The sequence below is a fragment of the Diadema antillarum genome, unplaced genomic scaffold (assembly GCF_040938485.1).
Source record: "Diadema antillarum isolate AM-2024a unplaced genomic scaffold, OU_Dant_1.0 seq00000692_RagTag, whole genome shotgun sequence".
Classification (NCBI taxonomy): Eukaryota; Metazoa; Echinodermata; class Echinoidea; order Diadematoida; family Diadematidae; genus Diadema; species Diadema antillarum.
Genome location: NW_027271597.1, coordinates 1,078,693 through 1,105,251, shown reverse-complemented (window position 1 = coordinate 1,105,251; position 26,559 = coordinate 1,078,693). Strand labels below are relative to the sequence as shown.

At 37.9% G+C, this 26,559-nt stretch overlaps 1 protein-coding gene across 2 annotated transcripts in view; it reads left to right on the top strand.

The window, feature by feature from the left end:
* The first annotated feature begins 14,723 nt into the window (after positions 1-14,723).
* Positions 14,724-26,559, top strand: part of LOC139737390 (tyrosine-protein kinase TXK-like) — a 77,976-nt gene continuing 66,140 nt past the window's right edge. For both annotated transcript variants that reach the window (XM_071648065.1, XM_071648066.1), the window contains exons 1-2: positions 14,724-14,822; positions 20,183-20,792. In XM_071648065.1, the coding sequence (XP_071504166.1) occupies positions 20,631-20,792 (162 nt within the window). In that variant the 5' untranslated portion in view covers positions 14,724-14,822; positions 20,183-20,630. The remainder of the gene's footprint in view (positions 14,823-20,182; positions 20,793-26,559) is intronic.

Below are 26,559 nucleotides of genomic sequence, written 5' to 3'. Positions count from 1 at the left end.
CCTGTAGGTCGATTTGTTTCTTCAGTATCATTCACTACTAGCCGAGATAAGATGTGAGGGTATAGCGTACTTTTGTGAAGTGTTAGGTCTACACGGCGCCAAGTTGATTGTTTCTGATTGCTTTGCGTAGGCCTTATATACATTTTGTGGACAGACTCTAAGTTTATAGATACACAGAGCATAGGCCTAGGTCTATTCATACAAACTAAATGATAAATGTTTTACCCTGATCATTATTAAAATACCACACCTATATTTGAGTCAAAACAGTGCTGCTATCAAGTTTTTAATTGGCTCCCACAATAAACGTTTTCAGTGAATGTTGTTTAACGGTTAATCCTAAAGTCGCAGTAAGCAATATGAAATAAAACCTATGAAAGGCAGTAAGAAAAAACAAAGGGTTAGAGAGGAGACTAAGAAAGTAGTCAGGGGACAGGTTATATACCGCTGTATACTGGTAGCAGAATTTCTTTTTCTTTCCTTAGCAACACATGAAATCTAAATCAGAGAACCTCGATCTCTCTTTAGAGATACATAAATAAAGAGATGAAGGTATATAATCATATATAGTATGTATATATATATATATATATATATCATATGATATAGGCCTAATATTATATATGTTTATTCTATATTATAATTATATATATATATATATATATATATATATATATATATATATATATATATATTGCAGAGAGAGAGGAAGAAGAAAAATTAGAACACCAGAGTTGATATATGGTATATACAATAAATACTGTGATAAAAACGCTTCAACGTGGCGGGGAACTGCGAATGTTTCAGAAGCAAAGCACCAAACAGGTGTATATAGGTATATATATAAACATATTATATATAATATATATATATATATATATATATGTGTGTGTGTGTGTGTGTGTGTGTGTGTGTGTGTGTGTGTGTTACTGCAGTTTAGAGTGTCATTACTCTGACACTTCCTGACATTTGAACATCATATTAGCTTTCGATGAAAGTATCATTCGTAATAGTAATTTTCTATATTTTTTCCGCCTTTCGTCATACTGTGTATAGGATTGACTTTTATCAATTTGTGTAATGTCACGGACCCAGCAATAAATTATGTTATCGCTTGTCAGTCCTCTGGACAACGACAATGTTTGCTTGCCCATTACTATTAGTTATACTCCTCATGAAGGGACTGCATTTCAAGCTTTGGAAAAGTTCCCTCCATTTCCGACAACTACTCTTTCATTATACTTGTAATTCAGTTACAGTTTGCCTATCATGATTGCATTCTTTATTACATTAAAAAAAGAATGAGCTGCATTAATTTCCTGTGTATGTGCAAATGATATATTGTACTTTTTTATACTTTTGTTGGAAATGAAATGAACTGAAATAGGGTTCTGTGTTTGACTGGAGAGCAGTTATAATGCTTAATTTTGTATATTACATGTTAGGTATAGGCCCTATATTGATGATTCGAGAGAGACTTACACAAATACGCGACATTGTAAATTAAACAAAATCGAATCAATTGATGATGTATTACATGATAACAACGCAATCGCAACAAGTATCGATATGTCTCATACCAACTCGAGCACTGAACTGACACGTCAGACTTAGCACTCACGGAAATCAGTATAAAATTCCGTACCGCAACCGTTCGAGCGAATCGTAACTTCAGAAAAACAACGACATGAAGCATAGTGCGCCCTCATGTGTCCAATTCATTTTATTGGTTCCCGAACAACACGTATATGGAGCATGTTCTGGATGTTTTATACTCTCCTTTGTTGCAATAATTCTGGAGAATTAGATAGGATCCTACTCAAGTGCAATACAGATAATACTCTGTGTATGACGGAAACCACAGTTTGACAAGGGTGTTTCACGTTTTCATATTTAATCTAAAGAGTGAAAAGGAACAAACGCTTCTAGCAATATTGTCAACACTGAAAAAAAAAGTTTGATTACAATTCTCGTAATGGAAATAAAAATTTTCAGAAGATCAGTTTGTTGGTAAATGCTCTCTCATTGATAAGTCAACTTTCTTGGTCAAGTGTCATGATACCAGTCCACTCGATCATCACATCATTGTGGTCACACTTTTTAATGGAAAATGATATATGGGACTGACCGTTTGGACTTAAAAATGAATCATGATAAATACATGTATAGGCCCTACTATAGATTGAAGTAGTTTGAGGTTAAACGGAACTTCTGTGGGCAGTCAAAGATAAAAGATGGGCTTTCTCTTTTTATGGGGGGAGATAAAACAACATTACATGAATGTTTAAGATTACTTTTGATACGCAGATTGATATGGGATCTAAACAGACTATGAATCGGAGTCTTCAATAATTTTCATCCATTCAAACATAAACCATATACACCACACTAAGCATGCACGCCAATCGTCACAAACAATTCATTTCATAACATACCCTTATTCAACCTGAGTACGAGATATTCAAGAAATGCATGAAGTATGACAAATTTACAACATCATAGCGATATATGAGGCTATTGATATTACATTGCGTTTCGCTACTGCAAAGTGTTGTGTTTATATACGAGTGTATAAATAGAGCAAATAGGAAAAATTATCTCGATAGTGTTATGCGATAAAAAAAAATTAAGGAGTATATTATGAGTAATAAGTACATGTATAAAAGAAAATGATAAACCCTCAAACGCACTGTCATGAGCGCGCGCACATACATTGTTTGACTGTGTGTGAGTGTGTGTGTGGGGGGGGGATAATGTTCGTTTCTGTATGTTTATTCAGGTCAAAAGTGAATTGACGAGTTGCATTCCTTCATGACGTAATATATTATGAATATTATCTAATACAGTGTGCAATATATTCATTTATGTACTTATATGGTTGACGATAAGTGCTCTTCAATGTCTTCAAGTCAGCTTCCTTTATGATTCCTATTATGATACTCACCCCCCCCCCCCCATACACACACACACACACACACACACACACATACACACACACACTTCCCATTCTTCTCTCACTATATCCGTCTCCTTCACTCTAAAAAAATCCGGGTCAGAACTGACCCGAAACTGGGTCCGTTGGGGTCACACACGGTTCCGGGTCAAAATAATGACTTGGAATTTGGTCATGAAGACCCGGAATGGGGTCAGCCTGACCCAATTCATGACTCTGGATGGGGTCATATCTGACCCCATTCCTTGTCATTTCTGACCCGGAACGGTGTGTGACCCCAACAGACCCAGTTCCGGGTCGCGTGTTTTTTTTAGACGGCGCAGATTGGGGAAACTAAAAATCTATCGCGGACCCTATCCCTAAACCTAACCCTAATCCTAATCCTAACCCTAACCATCAAACCCTAACCCTAACCCTAACCCCAACCCTAACCATAACTATAACCATAACCAAAAACCCTAACCAAACGTTTTCCCATAGGTTTAACACGCGCCATGCCCCAATCTGTGCCGTCTTAAAAAAAAAAAAAAAAAACGCTTCCGGGTCAGTTCTGACCCGGATTTTTTTAGAGTGTTCACTCCCCCACCCCCTTCTGCATTTCCCCGGCACCTATAGTCCCTTCTCACCCCTCGCACTCTCTCACGCTACTATTGTACCTGTGATGTGCAGAATGATAGAATAACGACGATGGAGTACTATGAAGCAACTGATATCGTAGATCGTCTCATTGAAATCTTGTGAATTGTATATGCCTCATAAATCAAGATACAACCTGATTGTTGCCCTGTCGTCATTCACGATTCTAATTATAATCATCCACGCACAAATCTGCCTTTCACACTTTGGACTGCTTGCGATCGTTGTTAATTGCAGCAGCGTAATGACAAGCTCCTGTGCCATGCGCCAGTGCGGACACAACACTTGGTGTCGGTACGATTTCATTTATTTATTCATAGTTACTTATTTTTACAGAAAAAGAACAATTTTCCTAGCAATGATTATGATATATCTCCGTAAAACATAAACCCACAGATACACAACAGAATCTTATTTTTACATTCCCAACTCCTAAAATAAACATTTTAATTCATCACATGGCGCAACCAAAGATATCAGAAAGACACAATTCACAAAATTAATCTGCGGCAAATATGATAGCTTTCAATGAAAATTAACTTAATTAAAAGAGAATTTGAGACAAAAATATGAACCAACAAACTCACCACCTATCTAACAGAAAAATAAAATGACAAGAATGAAACCTATAGCACACATTAATACATTTCGCAAAATCTGTCCCAAAACAACGGACCGGAAGACACGACTTAACAATAGAAGATAAATTGCATTCTTTTTAAAATCAAGGTTATAGATAGTGCTGGGTTTGCAGGAAGGCATGGAATTACAAGGAGCTGATTTTAGCTTAATATGACTGCTTAGTGTGCTACATTTACACCTTTACTTTCACGACGGCCACGGCAGCCCTGTTTGCCCGAAACGTAGTGCGCCGTGCTATCCGCGCGGTCACACTATTAAAAGATCGCGAAGTTTTGCCGGTGTGGTTCCCCCCACCCCCCCTCCCCCCAAAGCCATATTCCAGTTCTCGGTCAAGTGAACCTTTAGTTTCAGCTATCAGACCCCGTTCTCACGGCGTCTGGTAAGGCTAGACTGCACATTATTATTCCTCGTCGCGTCCCACTGGATATTAATGTACGGAATGCCTCCCGTTTTCTTACGGCGTATTACGAGCTATCGCGCTATTATGTTCGCCTCGTTTTACGGTCTACGATGTTTCTCATCAGAACCGTGACTGACGAGGATTTTTTTTGAAAGTTTAAAACTCTGACACGGCGTTCACGGCAGTCACGGCCTGTCACGTTTGCTCATCACGTCTCCCGCGTTGTCCCACGTCCATCCCGTTTTGTTCACGATTAGGATAGAGCCTAAAACCGGACTGCCGTGGCCGCCGGGAACATGGTGTAAACGCAGCATGACGGTAAGTACTAAATAATCCCTAAAATCACTTCTGGTTCACGATTGATGCAAAGTGTACATAGCGTGAGAATGACAACGCTTATGCAACCGGATGATGCCACTACACTCAAAATGCAACAATAAACAAAAAGTTATAAATGATACGAGTACTCCGACAAATATTACTGTTATCTCTTTTCTCTACGGGCAAATGCTGGGAATAGTTCATCTTTGCGACCCGAGAGCATGGTGGATGATCTCTCTGTCTCTCTCTAGGATTCTAGGTTGGTAAAAGTTCTGTGCTGTTGTGGTTTTAATCCTCCTCTAAAGTGCGTCTTCAGTTATGTTTTGTTACGTCAGACATCGTATAAATCTGTGGGGAAAATCAGAAAACAAATATGTTGTATTAGTAATTGGTATAGATGCTCGAAACAGTATATCAAGAAGGAATTATTCATATCCACAAGACAATCAATCTGAATAAAAAATAATAATATATGAACTAAAATATCAGATGTGGAAAAATTCTAGAAATATTGGCATATATCATTGCAGTGGTATCACATGGTGACAGTACAACAAATGATTGAATGATTTGATTTACACAACTTACTTGATTTGTTTATTGTATACAAAACAAACAACTAACTGCTTCTTGAAGTTTTATTTGCAGTGTTTTCCCAAGTACAGTAATAGACATAATTTATCTTGCTGTAACTTTGCTGCTCTATGTTATGATATAGATAAAGATAGTGTCTTTTTCGCGATAACTACCTTGTTGTCTAAATCTTTGTTGTTTTTATAGGTATTTCTTTTCTTTTTTTCTGGTCAAGCGAAAAGTGCACGTTTTTAACAGTCAAAGACATTAAAAGACTGGATTATTCCACCCCATAACGTGTTGTTTAAACACAGCCATAAATGAATTGTAAATTCCCCGTTAAGGGTGTAAAAGTCAATGAATGCAACTGTAATAAGGGACAGATTGGCTGTCAGGTTAGTTTGACACTCCATCTGAGCATTACATTGCTCTTGCATCTACTCTTTGAATCTCGTGACATTGAAGGGGTGGTATAGTTTTGGTTGATACCTGACTCCATCAGGTTTCTAACATTTTTATTTATTTTTTAGTGAGATGATGAGAACCCTCTTATGAAATGTAAAAGAGCATGTTATTCCAAGAGGAATTTAATGTTTATTTGATGAAAATTGGTTTTGAAATGGCTGAGATATCTAAATCAAAGCAACCCCAATAAGGGGTGGGACCCAACTTTTCTTGGGATTGCTTCGTTTAACTTTGTTTTTAGACATCTCAGCCATTATTTCACGACGGATTTTCATCAAAGAAACTTTGAATATCTCTAAAATGGCATGCTCTGTATGACATTTCAGAAGTGGTTTCTTAGCATTTCGCAAAAAGTTAAAAGTTATAATCCTCATCTCCATCAATATTATACCATCCCTGCAGAGGCGTATCTGGGGGGGGGGGGGGGGGGGGGGCAAGGGGGGCACGTGCCCCGGGCGCCACTCCTTGGGGGCGCCAAAAACGAAAAAAAAAAGGGAAAAAAAGAAAAAGAAAAGAAGACGAAGAAGAAAAAAAAAAACTCTCCGGACGGGGGAGGGAGAATGGGGGGGCAGAAAACCAAATCAAACAAGATTAAAACAAAATATGATGATGACGCGGACAAAATGACAATGTTTATTGTGTTGACACAAGAATTCTATGTTTTGTAAGCTGAAATACAAACCGTCAAAACAGACTCCATCGTCAGTGAATTTGTTCGTGAAGCAGGGAATATAGCGACCCTTGTATTGAGGTCGTGGTGGTTTTCTAGTTGTGGCAACTGAAACAAGAACGAAAATGTAAGAAAAAAATCGTTAAAGTTGTATTCATTTCTCTAAGTAGATTCTGCTTTAAAAATGTGCACGTCACACAAGGCGTATCCCAACAATTATGTTATATGATTGGTAACACCCCTCCCCCCCCCCCCCCACCGCTGCAGCTTTTCCTGATGCATTATAAAACAATGGATATAAATCATTTACATTCTAAATTGATATTCATATAATGAAATCAAATTGCTGAAAGTGCAATGCCACTCCGTGTCCAAGTTGACATTAATAATAATTGTAGCATAAACTGAAATAACAGAACGGAAGACGTTTAATTAGACTCGGACATATAGAATAAGAAAGTTATGGGAGTTTCGAGTTTTTATGTTCATAGCAAATGAGCAGTGATATCGATGGAAACCACTTCTCCAAAGTAGAATATAGAAGATCTCTCTTGACTCTCAAGATTCTCTCATTGACCTTTAAAAAACGCTAAATTTCTATAACTGAAATAAACCACGAAAGTGTGATTTATGTCCTGCACACCATAAGTTATCATTGCTAAGTTACTTTAACCTTCTAACAATGATTTCTGTTGCTAATTTCGTTGTACAGCTGCCAAAATATCGATCACATCAATTACATTTCGTCAATCAAGCTGTAAAAAAAAGGGGGGTCGTAAGGCGGTGATACAATATTATTTACCACCACTTCCCCTGTGTATTCAAGGCCTTGCATTTGCTTTATAATTTTCTTCCATTCTCTATTTTGTTTAAGTTAACTTTAATCATGGATGTCAACTTGAACGTCAAGTGGTGCACTTTGAGATCTCACATTCAAGTATTTTTCATTATACTTTCGACGCCTGGTGAACCAACAGGATGAAAAAGACCAGATTATGATGCACAAGACATGAAACAACATCATGTCAATAAACAAGTGGGAAATTAAAATGAATCACCGATAAATTAAAATATCGTTATGATTCATCATTCTGCGGAAGATTTGAATGTATTGAATGTTTTAATTTAAAAAAACACGCAGGGACGGAGCTGCAATGCTTAAAGTCTATAAGGTTCAGCAGAAAAACAAAACAAAACAAAACAAAACAAAACCTGAACCGATATCTTGACCAAAAATATTTGACGACTCACATCAGAACGGGATTCTTTTATAATTATAAAGTATTCTATAGATATAGGATCTTTTCTTTCATCTTTGACTGAGCATAACTTTAAGCATCACAATCATAATCTATCAATGGTATTTTCTTCATAATAGCAATTATGAAATAAATATTGATCATATCTATTGATGACGATAGATTGCAAGATTGAACGTAGAAGGATCCAATGATTATCAAAAGATGTAGATAGACCATGCATTCTCTACTCAATTTGATACTGAAAACACTTTCAGTACAAACAATCATGGTTGATAATCGGTCAGTTCGTCGTCAAGTATTTCTCTCCTCTGTTTCCATGGAGACAAAAGAGTGATACAAGTATCAAATAGAGTGCAGCAACTGATCTCAAGTATACCACGAACAGACCCATGGGCTATATTGATAATAAAAGATATTATAATTACGAAGTGTATGTGGGTTTTTCTGTGTTATGTTTTTATTTCCTGCTGACTTAGAGATTCAAATAGGATAAAATAATATTATGTGATGATCGCAATATCGACACACAATTTAGCACTGATCATTCTATACACACACACAGACACACACACACACACACACACACACACACACACACACACACACACACACACACACACATGCACACAGTGCACATTACACACCACCATATTCAGCTCGGGCAGCTAATGAAGAGGACAATTCCGCATTTCTCTCTCCCTTTCACCTTCTCTTTTGAGTCTTCTCTGATAATGCGGTTTCTTCTTCCACAGATAGTTCCTTTTCACGATCTCCTCCCTCACTGCATGCCGTTTTGATTTTACATGAACATGAACAATTTTACAATGATCACTTGCCTGTTTCACAAAAGCGTCCAATCCACTCTTGCGTGCAAAAACATCTGTAGTACACCAAGCTGCTGAACTTTTCATAGCACGTACCACCATTCAGGCATGGATTCGAGTCGCAGGGGTGTTCTGGGACTGGGGAACCCAATGGTTGGAGATAGAAAAATATGTAGATTGATAGATAAATAGATGGATAGATAGATAGACAGACAGATAAATAAATAAATGAATGAATAAATAAATAAATAAATAAATAAATAGATAGACAGACAGATAGATAGATAGATAGATAGATAGTAGATAGATAGATCGATAGACAGGCAGATGGATAGATAGATAGATAGATAGATAGATAGATAGAGTGAGTGATAGAAAGGCAGTGAGAGAGGGAATAGAGATTGATATAGATATTTTAAAGGAAGAAACGAAACAAAATAGAAAAAAAAGTGCAGAAGGGGTATCAAAGCATTATGCGACACAGACACGTCTATATGAAACAAAAGACGTAAAATATGCCAAAACGCAAATGTCTTATAGGTGGTTTTTCATGATTTCCATCAGAGATGTAAATGAAGGCATTGAAAACGTGTACATGTAATGATGATTCTCAGCAGCATCTCACGTGACCAATCCCAATGACGAAACAAAGGGTTACAGCTGGGAGTGCTATCCCTGTGCGTGGAAGATTTGTCAATACTAAAATAATGCATTGTTGTGATGCTAGCTTCTATACGCTGTTTTCTCGTTGCATGATGGTGACGATAGACGTGGCTCTTTGAATTCATAATTATAGTGCGTGCATTTCTTTTTATACAACACCTAAAAAGAATGTAGTTATGCGATAGGTTGATTGCCCATCACTTGACATTCAGTTCATGGTCTTTACCCGTGCAATGGACCAAGATTTCGCACTCGGTGAAAGATGAGGCGCACTATTCAACTCGGCTTCATCTCGTTGAATAGAGCGCCTCTATCTTTCACCTAGTGCGATATCTTGCACCATCGCACTCGTGACCATTCACTCTAATGATAAGCGAAAGCATCCTGCCAATATGCATGAGCCTCGAAAATGATTTCGTTGCAGAGTGTTGCTGTATATGCCTCTCGCTTACAACATTAATGGAATAAATAGCAGTAAACTGTGCTGCCATCTCAAGTACATGTATAAACCCTTACATGTATTTACCCTTACATGTATTTACCCTTACATGTATTAAAGGGATCGTATAGTTTTGGTTGAGACCTGATTTCAGGTTTCGAACATTTTTTGGTGAGATAATCAGAAACCTCTTATGAAATATGAAAGAGCATGTAATTCTATGAGGAATTCAACGTTTATTTGATAAAAATTGGTTTTGAAATGTCTGAGATATCAAAAAAGAGCGATTCTACTAAAGTGTGGGACCCACACTTTATCACGATCGCTTTGTTTTACTTTGTTTTTGGATGTTTCAGTCATTCCAAATCCGATTTTCATCAAATAAACTTTGAATTCCTCTTAAAATGGTATGCTCTGTACTATATAATAAGTGTTTTCTTGGTATCTCGCAAAAATTTAAAAGCCCAATTCTCATCTCCACCAATACTGTACTTTCCCTTTAACCCTTACATGTATCCTCTGACCAAGTTATCAATCCTGTGTGTATGCACCACAATGCCATGCAAATCCCTCTACGTCTAAATAACTTTGATAACTTTTCATCGTAGGAAGATGTACGTCAAAATTACGCATTTGCGTTGAAGTGTTTTTCTTGTATAATTGAGTTACCCCCGCAAGTCTTTTCATCTTCTTCTATTTCTTCTTCGACCGGACACATGTCTGTCAGATCAGCGATGTCGCTGTCTTCATTCACGGCGTCAACGCAGTCAACGCAGTCGATGACGCTGACAATACCGCACCACAGGAGGGCGCATGTCAACACTGTTATCCGCATCTTTCTATGGTACCACGGCGCCTCTCTTATACAGTCCTGCTGTTCTTGTGTGAAAATGTGGGCAAGCCTGACCTGCAAATCAAGATTATGTTTTTATTACAAATTAAAGGACATGGATATTCATTATCCCAAACTTCTGTGATAAAATACAGGAAGAAAAAGACAAAAAAAAAAACACCCTCACAAATGTTTTTTTTTTCTTTCTTATCTCAATGATATTCTTTAAATGCTCTGTATGCTATATTGACTAAAATTAGTATGCAATATTCCGGAGTCCAACAATCTGTATTGCCTTGTTTCAAAACATAGTTTAAAAAGTACCAAAAAAAAAAAGAGGCAAAGATATATGCAAACAATATATAGACACAGTGGACAAAGATATTATGAAAGAACCACGACATGCACAGTCATAATTGAACATGTGTTCCCTCGAACCACAAGGACATGGAATAGCTCAAAGTGTAATCTCTCAAGTCAACTCAGCCACCTTTAAGACTGTTGCTTCAAAACATGTTTTCCCAAATTGAGTCCACCCTCTAGGATCTGCCGCCACCTCCAGTTTAAACTCTGCTCGGGGTCTTTTGGAGGATCACGACCAAAGTACCATTCCATACGGTCCACCAACCGTGATACCGGCTGACGAATGGCGCCCATAGAGAGGGGCTCAAGGTATCCAGCCTGGTGAACAGATGGATGTGTATAATAATAAACTTATTAACTTATTGAACCATGTGATAACTTTTTTTCTCTTTTCGTCATCGACAGTATAAATTCGAGAAATCATAACAAAATGATTATATAATTGGATTGACATAAACCATACAATGCATGAAACATATTCTTACTATATACTTACTGCAAACCTGGTTCCAGAGTGACTGAAGCTTGTCTTTGCTGCCGATGACCTCACAGAATGTACACTCTCCTTAGCTTTCTCTTTCGATTATGTTACAGTAATAGGTGGCAACAATTTTGACTGTCCCCCGTAGTCTTGGTATACTGCCTATAATCATTTGATATAGAACGGTAATGTGTTGTAATATACAAGCGTCTCTCCCAGGGCAATATGTCCGGCAGATTCAGATTGTTACACTGCAATGTGTTGGTGCACCAAAAGAGACTGTTCCTCATGCATGTGCAACCAACAGAAAACAGACTGGCGTAGCAAAAGTGAAGGCTCTGATTTCTCTGAAGCGTATCAATTGTGCTCTCGCTTTGTCGAAAAAAAAGGAAAATCAGCCCTCGGGCTCACGGTTCAGTAAATCACAACGCAAAGCTTCTTTCAGCCAAGCAACCAAACTGGCCAGGGTCCTAGGAAATAATAAAGGGAAGCTGACATGGTCGGAGACGATACGCACCAACGGACAAAACGATAAACCGTGCGGTTTAGGGAATGTGTGGTCGTGTGACTATAGGGCCCATTCAACGTCGCAGCTAAACTCGACATAGGATATCCATAATTCCACTGATCCATAGTATTTTAATCCTGTCTCAACCAATCAGTTTGTAACAAGTGTCGATCACCGGAAGCTGAAGAATAGCAGAAGAGCCCCCTTATAGTTTTCAGTGCTATCATGACCGTGTTGAAGCTCATTTGAAAGAGTCTATACCTAACACTGCCTATCAAATTGTCCTTGTGACGTGTCTGTAGTTTACCCTTCTCTCTTGATGCCTGTCTATCTACTTATATTATCATGTCAGCATGTTAATTATAATTGTATACTCTCTGACTCTCAAGGCAGAGAATCCCCTCCCTCTATGCCTTCACTCCCTCTCTCTCCTTCCCCTCCCCCACCCCAATTGTAATTTTGTTTTTATGCTGGTACTTCATTCCGGGAAGGGAAGCCACATCGTATTCAAGTGGCCTTAAAGGTTGTAGTTATGAAATAATCGAAAAAAAAAAAAAAACCATTGATGACATCCTCAACACTACTGTCCATTTGTATGTTTGCGGAAAAAAACGTAATAAAGTTTACAGTTCCATAAATCTCTTCTTTGTATACGAAACTTTTATCATTCTGTTCTACTGATTTTTACTCTATCACATGCACTACAAACATAGCAACAACCTATGAAACTGCTCTTTAAACTGTACTGAAACTGGTAAATGTACAGCAATCATTTTTGTTGTTGTTTTTTAATTTCATTCTATAAGGCATATTTAATGTACTAAGAATAAACCTGGAAATAGAAAGACAAAAATAGAAAACGTCTTCAGATTATAATCGGATACCCATGATGATTGTTTATTCGCCCACAAGCTTTTGTTCGATCGTATATAGACATTATATATTAATATATGCGGAATATTTTGATAATGTACATAACGATAAAACTTCGTTTCTAGAGGACAGACCAACTCTCTGAATGTTTTCGATGAAAGGAACGCGTTGACTTAGGTATCTTGGAAAGGATCTTTGACACAGATACTTAAAACACAACTTAAAGGAGAGTGAAATAATTGGGGGGATGCAACAATATTAGTAGCACACATCAGCGAAGTTTGAGGAAAATCGGGCAGGGCGCTTAAAAGGTTATGCATTTGTTAAGTTTTGGTGCAGCCATATAATAGCTGGAAGAAAAAGTCAACAACACTTTGTGACATCACGTAGGTATATTTAAGAACGATATAAAGATATTATTAAGAAATGCAACATATATTCACTTTTCGATAGTAAATATTTATCAGCAATTGACTTTATACACCTTTCAGAAAGCAGTGGAATCACTGCTAATAATAATCTATAATATGCCAGTAATTATAATCGAGGGACTGCAATATTGTGTACCTTTTCTTAAAAATGAAATTTTCGAGGAATTATCTAAGATTTTCTTGAAATAGTTGTCCATACATGGCATCACGGTTATTGTAGTCAATCCTCAAATCCACTGATGGCTGCCCAGTCACTATAACGTCTTGAAGGACTGATTGAACGGTATCCCGCCTCTTTCTTTTTACCGAGTGCGAAATCTTGGTCCATTGCACGGGTATGTACTATATATTTTAACTGAATGTCAACTGATAGGCATTCAACCAATCGGATAACTACATTCTTCTTAGGTGTTGTATAAAAACAAATGCATGCACTATAATTATGAATTCAAAGAAAACAATAGGATCACGTCTATTGTCACCATCATGCAACGAGAAAACAGCGTTGAAGATAGCATCACAACGATGCATTTTCTAAACAGATGGATGATCCGCTTTTCGTCAAACTTTGCTGATGTGTCCTAATAATTCCATGCATTCACTCAATTCACTTGATTATTTGGGTTTCATTCCACTTTAATCACATTACGTGTAATCCACATGCTTAGACACAAAGGACTGTATGCAGACTTATGCTTGAATTTACACTGAATTTCGTATTTTCATCATTTCTTTAAGTAGGCCTATATATACTTCGATAAACAGGGTTGGTTTTGTGTCTCTTTTTTCCCCTCAATTGTAAGGTATCTTTGTATTGTATGTATCTTTGTGTATGTTAGAGAGTGTGTATTTGAATAGTTAAGAGAAAGAAAAAAAAAGACATATCCATTTTAAAAGTAACTTTTTGTTTACTTGTTTCCCGCGTAGAGGAACTGCAATGACAACAATGATGACAATATTATTATAAAGACATTGGGTACAGACATTGACCCTGGATCTCGTTTGCAAGACATAAACCTCCTTTACTACTAGGCAACTAGGAGCTACTTGAGTATGTCACAGTGCTCTCACACCGAATTTACATTTTACCATACATTTATAGAAATCACAGAAACACACACAAACACAAACACAAACACACACACAAACAGCCAATCTCAATAGCAAACTGACTTTCTTGGAAAATGTTTTGTTAGGGGGAGTCCGGGTTTTCTTTTCCATGAATTTGTGACTGCCATCTACGTCCAGTGTTGTAGACTACCACCACCTACGTGATTTCATTTCGCTGCTGCTTGAATTGCATCGACAGACACGCAAAAGTTGACGATCCAGCTGTGAGCAGCAGATATAGATATCCACGGGTAGATTTCTTCCGGTTTCTGCGAAATGTACACACAGCGATCAGTCCTCATGCCGAACACGGAAATGACTGGAAATAAGCGGTAATCTCCATTATGATAATACTTTCTGCAGCGTATCATCACAGGTAAGTTGCTCGTCCGATATCGTTGTATGTCTGATTTCGTATTTTTGGTGTTATCCCAGTGTTGGACTCTAAAATCAACTACTTTTGGTCGTCAGGTATCGTGGTATAAATTTCAAGCGGGGATGGTTATTGCAGCGAGTTTCATGCCTGGAACTCAGGCGTGGAGTTTGTGTACTGTCCGCTGGCACGTAACTGGTGCTGCCTGCTGGTGAGGAATACTAGTAATACACGTTGCGTTGTGCACTGCATGCACGGCACTGCATCACATTGCCGCCGGCTGCTACTGTTGCAAGTGTTGGTACATCACCTCTCTTGGTTTGACGCCCTTGCGTCAAACTGTCTGCAACAAGATTTACATGCACCTTCACACTACTGCAGTTGACGTTATATTTGGGATCTGGGAGAGAGCAAACCCCACATAAAAAAAAAAGATTAAAGACACATAAAGTTTACACCTTTTTGTTTGAGGCAACTAAGAAACACTAACAACAGTTGAGGTGTAGGCCCTGCTATATAAAACTACTAACTTGACTGGGCAGTCGCGACTCATCAGTGCTCATACTATACTATCGATAGATTAGACTAGGTAGTAGTAGGGGCTCTTAGATCATTAGAGCTTTCTACTTTTCATTTTCGAGTTCACATAATGCTTACAAGTTAGACTTAGATTTCATCCCACAAGTATGGGTTATTTTAGGATTTTTCAGGCTGATGATGTCTTACTCTTTTAGGGTATAAGACTGTGATTGAGTGTAGTTTGAATGATTTTAAAATGTGTTATTTAAGGCCAGATGTATTTCTCACACCTCATCATCATAATCATACTTCAATTCATGTATCATAGACCAAGGAATCTGCATTACAATTTACAATTAATACAAGAGTAATACTAGTTTGGTGGCCTGTTGTTAAATGTGTGGATGGTCATAATTACTGCTGGCCCTCTGCCCCTTAAAAGGGCCACCAAACTACAGCACAGGCAGATTTATGAGTATACTAATCAATATGAATGATCATTGCTCTTTGCATAGTTCTCAGATGTATCCAGAATACTTGTCACGGATACTCATAAATTTTGTGTGTTATACTGTACCCGGTACTGTGATTGAATGGCAACTGCCACAAAACATTTTGTATTTGGGTAGACTTTTACTTTTAGTCGCAACAGTTTATGAACACACCACTGGTGAATTAAGAAGAGGTTTCTTTAAACTTTGATATGTGGATTCAGGGAATGCAGAATGAATTGTGAAACACGTGACAGTTTTTGAAAATCCAGACAATCTATCCTTTACATAAATTTTGGGGAAAAAATTAGGTAAATACCACATGACACCTGTAAAAAGCTGCAGTCACACTACATGAAACTATGTGTAGCATGCTTCCTTATAACTTGGGAGTTTGAGCACTTGGTCACACCACAGATAACAGAATGTGTAGTTTTAGTGATAGGAAACTACCCGTACCTTTGATCTCTCACAGGGGAAAAAAAAAGTGTATGCACAACAGCATACAAAAGAATGCACAATGTGCATAAACAACATTAATGGATCTGTTATGGAGTCACTAACTTCTAGTTTTGTGAGAAGCACTTCCCGAGTGCATGCAGGAAGTTTTGCTGATAACTTCTTGAGAAGTTTGTGGTCGCACTGCCCAAACTATGCAAAGCAAAATAACACTAACAGGTAGTGAAAATACACATGGTTTTGCATAGCATTGACCATACCTATTGAGAGATCTGTGTAATAGCTCATGTTGTCTTAGTAGTAGAAATGAATAGATTGATATGGAAAAAAAAAATCTCAGAAGAACTTCATGCCAATAAATCTTCTAGAACATTAAAATGACACTTTACCTTAAATGCTGCACTCATCCAGAAAACATTGAGACATACATCAATACATTCTCAGTAATGTTCAAGGCAATGTTAATAACTTTTCATTAAAAAAATGAAGATTATTGGAAAATAGGGTAAGAGCACCAGTATTTGGTCAGCTACCGGTATTATATCACTAGTCACCAGCCAGTAAGGTCAACTGTCACAACACACACAAATCACATCAATTCACATATTTGCACACTCATTCACAACAGGAAACTCCCCTAGCCCCCTCCAAAAATCCATCCAAAATCCCAAATTTTACCGTCAAAAGTGCAGAATCGGCGCTACTTTCTAACAGCGTGCGCTGATAAGGCCCAGTTTTAAGAGTACGAGTTGCCGAAAAGCGCTGAAAATCGAGAAATACTCCGTTCTCTTGTGGGATTTTTTGCTTATTGCAAGCTTAAGTGACCGAATACTGGGGATGTTACCCTATAGATTTTGAAATATATGAAATATGTTAGAATTATATAAACTGGCAGTACTTCTATGTTCTATGATGGGCTCAATGCAGAAGCTACATAGTTTATGAATACCCACCATACTGTAAAACTTTGTCTCAAGGATTAACCATAGTGTAGTACATATGAAGGGAATTTACAGTAGATGTAGAAAATAGAATCCAAACTTGAACTTACGTGATCAGAATTAATAAAAATAGGCATGGTTTCTGTGTAATCCTGGACAAAGAATGAATGAAAAATAAAGTTCATATCCATGCAAATATTTCCTGTCACTTTGTATGTTTCACAAGTCGTACTGTGCAGATGTTGAAATCAAATGAAACTGTGTATATGGCACACTTTTATTGAATACACATAATGGATAACAGACACACATAATGGAATTTATCAAAAGTTGAAGATGTGCTTTATAAATGAGTACAAGAATAGCTTGGCAGTGGTTGCCAAGCCTGATATACAACGTGTACATTGTATAAGGTATACCCCATCTTCAAATAGGAAATCAATGCTCTGCTAGTATTGTGTCTACACATATGACTGTGTAAAAAATGGATAAAAAGATTGATATGAAGTTTCATAATGCAATTACCAATCTGCAAAACCATTGATAATGCTCTCTCTTTCGGTGTGGTGTGCATGTAGTCAACATACATTTGTACATACTATGTCCTGTGCGTATTTACACATATAAACCCACACAAGATTTGAGCGGAAATCTCTTTTCTTTGAATATTTTCTAAATTCATTTTTTTTTTCTTTTTAAGACTCCCAAAGTCAGGGTGCACCTTTCACACAAGTGCGCCATATGCACAACACAAAATTTTACAATATATCATACACTCAAGCACACATATAAACACAGATTGTTGATGTAGGATGCTCAACATACATTTGTGAACTCGGGCCAGTGTACATATAAATGGTTACTAGTGCAGGAGTAGTGAAATGATAGCTTTTTCAATCACGTGATATGTACATAGTACAAACTTCAAAAAGCCCTTTCCTTTTCTTTTCTCTTTCACCCACAAGCATGAAAGGATTTGTCTTCTGCGAGAAAACAGGAGGAAGACAGAAGATGATTTAACTTGTACTCAAAACCAGGTAGAACTGTATTTGGTGTTAGGATGAATGCTGTACAATTTGATTTGAAAGTCAAAGAGAGGGTCACTAGCTTTAATTGGAATATGTGCTGCTGCTGACCAGCTAATACCAGGATTATTTGCAGACAGGAGCTGGGGGAATGAGTGGCCCTTCTACCTGTGAGGCCTCAGCACGCCAATGACTCGCTCTCACATTATTGTATCATAAGCTTTTGCATGTTGCACAGGCTTTTTGCCAGGCCATTACAGTCAACAGATCTTACAATAAGTGGCATTTGAGTGCCTACATGGAGCATTAGGAAATATACAGCTGTAGCCCTGGGTATATACACTTTGTATGTGTGCCTAGATGGCAAGGGGGGAAAAAAATAAATAAAAAATCTGTCTTTCAGTAATGAAAGTTTTGAAATTGGTTTCTTCTTTCAAAGTGTGATTAATTTTAATCTGTCTTCATTGCCACTGATGAATCTACCTCAAAAGTCCTTCCTTTTGTAGATGAAGATTTCCTGACTGTACAAAAAAGAAAGGCATTGTAGACTACGTTATATGTATGCAAATTTGATATTTAAAAATGAAAATTACATCTATAGAAATTGAGTGGGAAAAGAAGTAGTAGTGTACAAAAGCCCATTACAACGTAAGTGTGTACTGTGTCGTTATATATCCCTGATGTATTGTTTTTAAATGTGTTTATTGGTGAGCTGTTTTATAAACAGAAATGGAACAGAACTTAAAAAATGTATAAATTTAGTACAGCAGTTGGGTTGACATTACAATGTTCAGTTAGTTGCCCTTCATACTCTGTGTTCTTGAGTAATGTTTGCAAAGGATTTCACTGAATAGCAAATGCAGACCAAGAAAAAAATGTTAAGGTATGTGTAGAAAACAAGTGCTTCTGATGATACTTTGCTTCAAAAACACTCTTCAGTATTTCAAAGGGCTTTTTACACTTGCAAATTTTTGCTTAGTCCCGTACCAACAGTAGGACTAAGGGGGGGGGGGGGGGGGGGGGGCCTTAGCCCCACCGTTGGTGCCGGACTTTCCTTAGCCCACTTTCTGTTTACACTTGTTTTTGCAAAAGTGGGCTAGCCCCACCGATAATCCCGTACTATCTGGCCCTGCAAAATAGCAGGGTTAGCGCCGCAATTGTGGTGCCAAGCAAGCGAGTGTAAACAGAACGAAAAAATAATCCGGGGCTAAGCGACAGAAACGAAGTCCGACCCCCCACTGCCCAATCAGAAACAAGGTAATCAAGTGCTGCCGGTGCGTGCGTGTACTTGTACAGTGCACAGCGTAATCATGAATATTCATGTGGTTTGGAAAGTACGGGGCTAAGAAATATGAGTGTAAAAAGGTCAGTTTTTTCCTTAGCCCCTGAGGACAAGAGCTTAGTACGGGATTTATTGGCGAGTGTAAAAAGCTGAAGAAATTGGTACGGGACTAACGATAGTCCTGGGTCAGAGAAAGTACGGGGTTAAGAAACATAAACTTGTGTAAAAAGGGGTCAAGTGCACCAATTTGTCACATTTGAAAGGGCATCATATTTCACTCTAATTTGCCAGGTCTGAAAGAGCTTGAAGTGAAACAAAAAAACAAATACCCACTGGTATTTGGAAAGGTTTGATAACCCATTGAAGGATACATTACAGATTTATTCCTTAATTGAGTTCAGCAACCTATGCAAAGAAATTTTAAACTGTCGCAGCTTTGTGTGTACTGTCAGCAGATTACTTGTATAATATGTGAACTCTTATGCTTTACTTTTAAATTAATAGTAATGTAAAAGCATTTCCTATAATGCATGCTACGCGTTTGAATGAGTTTTGAATCATAAATGCACTTCTGACAATTTTGTTTGCCTAAATGACAGTGAATGACAATCCCTCCCTTTGTTGTCTGTATCTTTTTTTGCAGCAGCATTCACCCACGTTTTGCCAGTCGTATGGAGCTCTTTGTTCTCTTTCGTGCCAAATCTGTCAGCCATTACACATTGGGACCTATTTGCTGAACATTTGTATTGTGCCTGCCAGAGCCATGCATTGGAAGTTTGTAGCTGTCTGCTGTACTGACATAATGGGCTAAGTGTGGACCAGGTCAGAGCGAACCAGATATCGAAATAACTGCAGAATTGTGCCACAGCTCTCCCAGCCACAGCAGGGGATGATAGCATGTGATTCGTGGAGTTTAGCAACAAGATGGCGTCTGTGAAAATAGTGTACAGGACTATGAACCTGGCAATGTAGTTGTCAGCAGAGCGAGGCAGCAGACAATAGCACTGTGTCGAAGTAGGACTAACCACTGGACAACTGAGTGGGCCCATCAATTGACTTCTCTCTCTCGTAAGTTCCAGTGATCTTCAGTTCAGATGTGTGCAATGTCGTTTGGCACAAGCAATGATGGCGAGCTTCGCGTGGCCTTCATGCCGAAGAGGTCACAGAACAAGAGGGCTATGACCAAGACGAACTTTAAAACCAGGTGGTTTGCTCTCACACCGACACATCTACTGTATTATGAAGGCACAGGAGAGGTATGTATTCACATTTATCGACTTTTAATGCAAGAGCCCCCTGTCGAAAGCCCTTTCTAGAAATTCTTTAGAAAACCTTTATGATGACATGATCGAAATGGCATATTTTTGCCAGTTCTATGAAAGTTTTCCACCAAAGGTGGGATTGTTTTTGTATTTGTTTAAAATCACAACAGTACTCATTCAGGATCTGTCATGCCGGTACTATGCGTAGTTACAGTGAGGACATTCAAACCAAGAAAATTGTAAGTTCAAGAGGAATTTGCTGAAAAACAGAGAACTCAAGATTAACATGCCTGTACTGTAGCCGAATTTCAGAGTCTGAGAATATAAAAACTTAAGTTGTTTTTGTAAGCATTTTGCTGTGATGTTTCAGATTGACCCATTGTAGTCAACTGTTTAGTCTGCCTTCCACAGGCCTAATCTCATCTTAACTGTCAGTGTACCAATACCCTTGAAATCATTTTTTTTTTTCACAAAGTTCTACAGCCATAATTCACCTGTGATAGCCCTGGAAAGTATACATCCTGTTCAATAAATCAGATCGTATCTATACAATTTGGCACTTGTGCTCCACGCATCTACCAGTAAGTTCTGGTCTGTAAGCAGGAGTGGTTATTGATGTCTGCCTGTTCTAGCTATGTGACCTTGCATCACAAAACGAACAAAAAGTTGCACACACTAATTCTGTGTGAGAGCTGAAAATAGGTGAAATAGGGTAGCCTAGTCAATCTTGACTCTTTCATGTTTTCTGAAAGAGCAAATCTTCTTCTACATCATACTAAAGCTTGGGATCATAAAACGAAAAGGAAATTGGGTTATTAGCAGTTTTTCTGGAACACTTTTTAGTGGAATAGTGTGATTAGGTGTTTCTCAAAGAGTCTTCTTTTCATTTCTTAAAAACCCTATTCATGTCCATCACTTTAAACTCCAATAACTTTAGAAGGGATAAAGCTACTGCTTTGAAAGTTGGCACTGATCATCAACAGAATGTGTTAATAAAACATGCACAATATCAGCTTAATCTGTTAATCCCTTCATTGTTGTTGCTCTGGTTATTATCATCCTGTTATTTGTTCTATTTATCGTACAGCTAGCGCGGCTTGGTAAAGATTACACGCTTGAATAGACCCTGTTCTTCAGAGCCTCTTTTCTCGGTTCACACTTATCCAGGGTGTGTACTTTCTATCCAATAGGTTAGGAGAGTCCATTTGAATTGGGTTATATATCATTTTGAAGCTTAGAGTCTGCTCTTTCAGAATTGAACCTTAATTAACAATCCATGTCTGGTGACTTTTTGTTCGTTTTGTGGTGCACGGTCACATATTATCATTTCAAGACGTATTTGGGGGAAAAAAAGGTATCGATAGCACGATCATTTGATTGAAAGGATCGGGTGCTCGACTAGTCTATTTACAGTAAAGCCTTTTCTCTTTTTGTTTACTCTTTAAAATTTACATTTAAATCCCAATAAATAAAAATCAGAGTCACAAATATAATATTTTGTAGAGGGTATATTCTGCAAATATAGCAAACATGATACTCAGGGTATTGGTACACTGTAATTCTTCATTCTGTTGATTTTCTCAAAACTATATTTCTCTGATTTTTATAGTTAGCTTGTTCCTATCAAAATGGAGACAGATTATTTAACAAAATAGTAGTACTTAGTGGTTAAAAGTGAGGATGTTCATCTGTATCAAATTAAGGTCATAAGTGTGGTTACCTGGTGGCATTGATAAGTTGTCAGGATTCTGTTGTAATAAAAGATATCCTTTATGATGTAATCAAGTATGGCTAACATGAGTTATGTTCAGACGGTGATCCTTAATCTCGTGGATATATGCTTTGGCCCCTTAACTGTGACGTGTGTTCACACGACGACGAAGCTCATCCTCGAAGGTTGCTAAATCCAGAAGGATAAGCTCCTGCCCCCGTAACCGCGAGCGAATCCTGCTCGATGATGAAACTACAGAACCAGAAGTTTCGCGATGACCCCATAATAACGAGGGTGTAATATGTTTTGACTCAATCCACGCATGCATGTGTAGTATGTTTATGTTGATCCAGAAGCAGAGGAAAATGGGGGTGTGTGGAGGGGGGGGGGGGGAAGGACGGGGCTGAGTTCATGGAGAGGTCATGCTTATCTCCATGTTTGTTGATTATTGTGTCCACGACATGAGCAGCTCATGGATAGAGCGCTAACCCTGAGATATCTTGTGGCTCCTAACTCCGAGTTCTAACTTAAAGTTAGCTTACCTACATGTACGAGTGCATTTACAAGGCCCTGAACTATAAGCTTGTCTTTGTGGTTATTGGTCACCATCTGTACCATGGGTATGTAACTATATAGCATGCTTTTTTATCTAGGTCCTTCCAAACTGAGAGACATGTTGTAGTTTCTGTCTAGTATGTATGTGGCAGATCAGGTTTTCTTGGCTGCATTTATCAACATTTCCATGTTTCAAACACATTTGGAAGCACACTATCAAAATGCGTTTGCAAACGTCTTTCAGATTGTGTTTCTTGAGTTGTTCCATTTATCAACATTCCCGGCCATGAGTCGATTTGGAGACCTTGTCACTGCGAAGCTCCATTGCACAGTTTAACCCAAGGATTGCCGGGTGTGTAGTTGGCAGTGGTTGGTGTGATGGGCAGGTCTGAGCTACAGATGCATTTCAAAATGACTTTGTGGATATCAACTCTACAGAAACACATTTCTGGCTCAAATGCATACTATATATTTGCAAATTTGCACTTTGTTCGGTAATTCAGAAACATGACTGATTGTTTCTATTAAACCCCATTTACAAAACAGCTTTGTGTGTGATCAACTGCCCAAAACTCCCTGAAATTTATTTGGTGCCAGAAGTGAGTTGATAAATTCACCCTTTGATGAGCAGACCAGGATGTCAGGCATTGATGTGCTACCTGTACTTTGTACTGACTTACATGTATGACTATTAGTGTACATCAGTTAATGTAATGATAAATGTCAGAGGACTTTCAGTTTGATCAAGGTGCAACAAGTGGACTTCAACTGGAGAGGCCCCGTGGTTATTTATGAATGGAGTCTACTTCTTGTCACTCCAAACAGCAAGTGCTATGAGTCACGATATGACATCACTGGGAAAACAGAACTATGGTCAGGTATTGTTGTACGTGGAGAAAGGCAGGAATTGAAGAGAGTACTGGGATGTTACATGGTGAGGGGGAGGGGGAGGAGTACTTTACCTTCTAATCTAAGCCAGGTATCGGATATCATGGTTATGAGACAGGTACAATGTATAGCAGACAGACTCAAAATAGAATGATCACAATGCCACAAAGACTTCGGGTTGTGGGGTTTCAGTCAGACAAGTTGACAGACCTTGCTGGCGGTCAAACAAAGTCTTAGTTGAGCTAGCCATGACCATAGCCTTGGGGGGGGGGGGGGGAGGAGAAGGGGTTAGATGAGTGGGGCTGTTTTAAGGACTTGTGACCTCAGCCTATGGTTATTAGATAGTAAAGCTTCAACAACCTTTCAAGCAGTTTTAAGTAGAGCTACATACTCGAAGATAACCCAAAAAAAAAAAAAAAAAAATTGAGTGTCATCTAGTAAAGTCTATTTTGGTACCGGTACTGCAAAAGCCAAAATTTTCATGCTCAGCCAGTTAAGATGAATTTCAGAAGTTTTTGATTTTCGCGCATGGTCACAACAATTAAGCGAGCAGTTCAAATGGCTCGTCGCTGCCATGGTGGTTAGCAGCTTTGACAGCACACACTACAGTAAAAGATAACTATTCACTCATGCTGCAGTACTCTCAAGCGTGAAGGATGATTAAACAGTTATGCCACTGCATACAATGTTTACCTATGTTGAGATCATAGATTATGAAATAATATAACATGTAAAAAAAAAAATTGCATGCTTTCATTTTCGCACTAGTTTCATGTTGCATGAAATGCACGTACATTGTACATGTAACTCTCAACTTTTACAATATGTGTAATGAAACACATAGGACAATCAAACAAATTCAAGAGAGAAAGTTCAAGGTCATTGTGTCTATACTTTGGCTTTCATTTCTTTGTATTGGTTATAATGATGCACAACCAAAAATGTCCTGAATCCAAACCTCTCAAATCATTTCATCATGTATCTTACAAGTGAGTTTTTAAAGGTTTGTATAAAGGGATTTGTGCACAAGATTATCACAAAAACATACATTGTAGCAACAATGATGGTACATAAGTGTATAGTATATTAATAACATGTGTCAAATTGACAATCACATGTACCATGGTACTTATTGCGACTGATTGACAAATTTCGCTTCATCAATGTGAATTAACAATTATTTAGAGTCTTGATTAGCAGTACGTGATGATAAAAATTATGATCCATACATGTACACATGTACATTTGTACTCTGATGGGATTAGAACCCACAAACTCTTGATTGCTAGACAGGCGTCATATCCATTATAGACTACCGAGTGGCATTTTTAAGAAGATGAGCTTTCAACGTGGTTTAAAACTCATGAACTGTTGCTGCTTGCTTGCAAACAAAGGGAGATTATGTCTCAATTTGGAAGCAGCATACATGAAGGCCATGTCACAAAAGGTAGTGGTTTTATTTCTAAAGGCTATGTCACCAGTATTTGATTCTTAAAACTTCCGGAGGCAGTAAAATGTTTAAAATGGTGATTTTTTTTACTCTACAAGTTCCTGTATACATATATTCAGGACAAGTTTCTATGTGTGAGGTAAATTCCCTTCCAAGGCAGAGATAATGGCTCTTATTGATTTTCTATGTGTATGTAAATATTTGTTTGCCAATAGTCAGTGAGTTTCTGAAAAATGCCCAGTTATTCTATAAGTATGTCAGCATGACAACTTTGGCTGGAATGTGTTTTGTAGAAATGCCCCCCCCCCAAAAAAAAAAAAAAAAAAAAAAAAAAGGAAAAAGTGTTACTGATTGTGCATGCTGGCTTCCTTGAATGTTTGGAAGAAGCACGAAACTTGAAAGGTTTGATTTAAGCCGAAATGAAATTGCAAAAAGAACAAATATGCTAAAGTACAATACCTCATGATGGAAGAGTGTAGTGTCGTATATTTTTAGTCATCAGATAACATGATACTGTAGCTTAGATTGTGAGTGCTTTGTCTTCCAATCAAGCACATTCTATGTTATCCCATTTTCTTCTCATTTGTCTTTTAAGATCCTCTATAAATGTTCTGATGCATATATATATATATATATATATATATATATATATATATATATGGCACTTCTTGCATACTCCTGTACAAGTTGCAGTGCATCTTTCATACTGGTTTCAGCTTATAAATGTTTCTATATAAATCAAGTTTTCTTTTTCTTTTCTCTCTCTCTTTCCGTACCTTACAGTGTTTGTTTGTTATTTTGTCTACATAGTGACTCGATTCATAGATACGCGCAAAGTACACACAATCACATCTTAATTCAGTCCAGAGGAACTTCCTGGTTTGTTATTTAATAACCACAGGCTGTTAAGAATGTTTGGCTACAGCGCAGATTGAGCAAACACTGGGCTAGGAGAGATCAGAATTCATTCAATGGGGATCTGTGAAAAGGAACGCCCTCAGACAGATGAAATTCATTGGTACAGCAAAGTTGAATAAGAAATCAGATACCTAAAACACATCTGTCAAGCAAAGTAATAGGAGCTCAGATACCCACATGTACAGATGAAGCTTTGGGACAGTGAAGGTTAGATTTTATAAAGCCAGAAATGGCCCAAA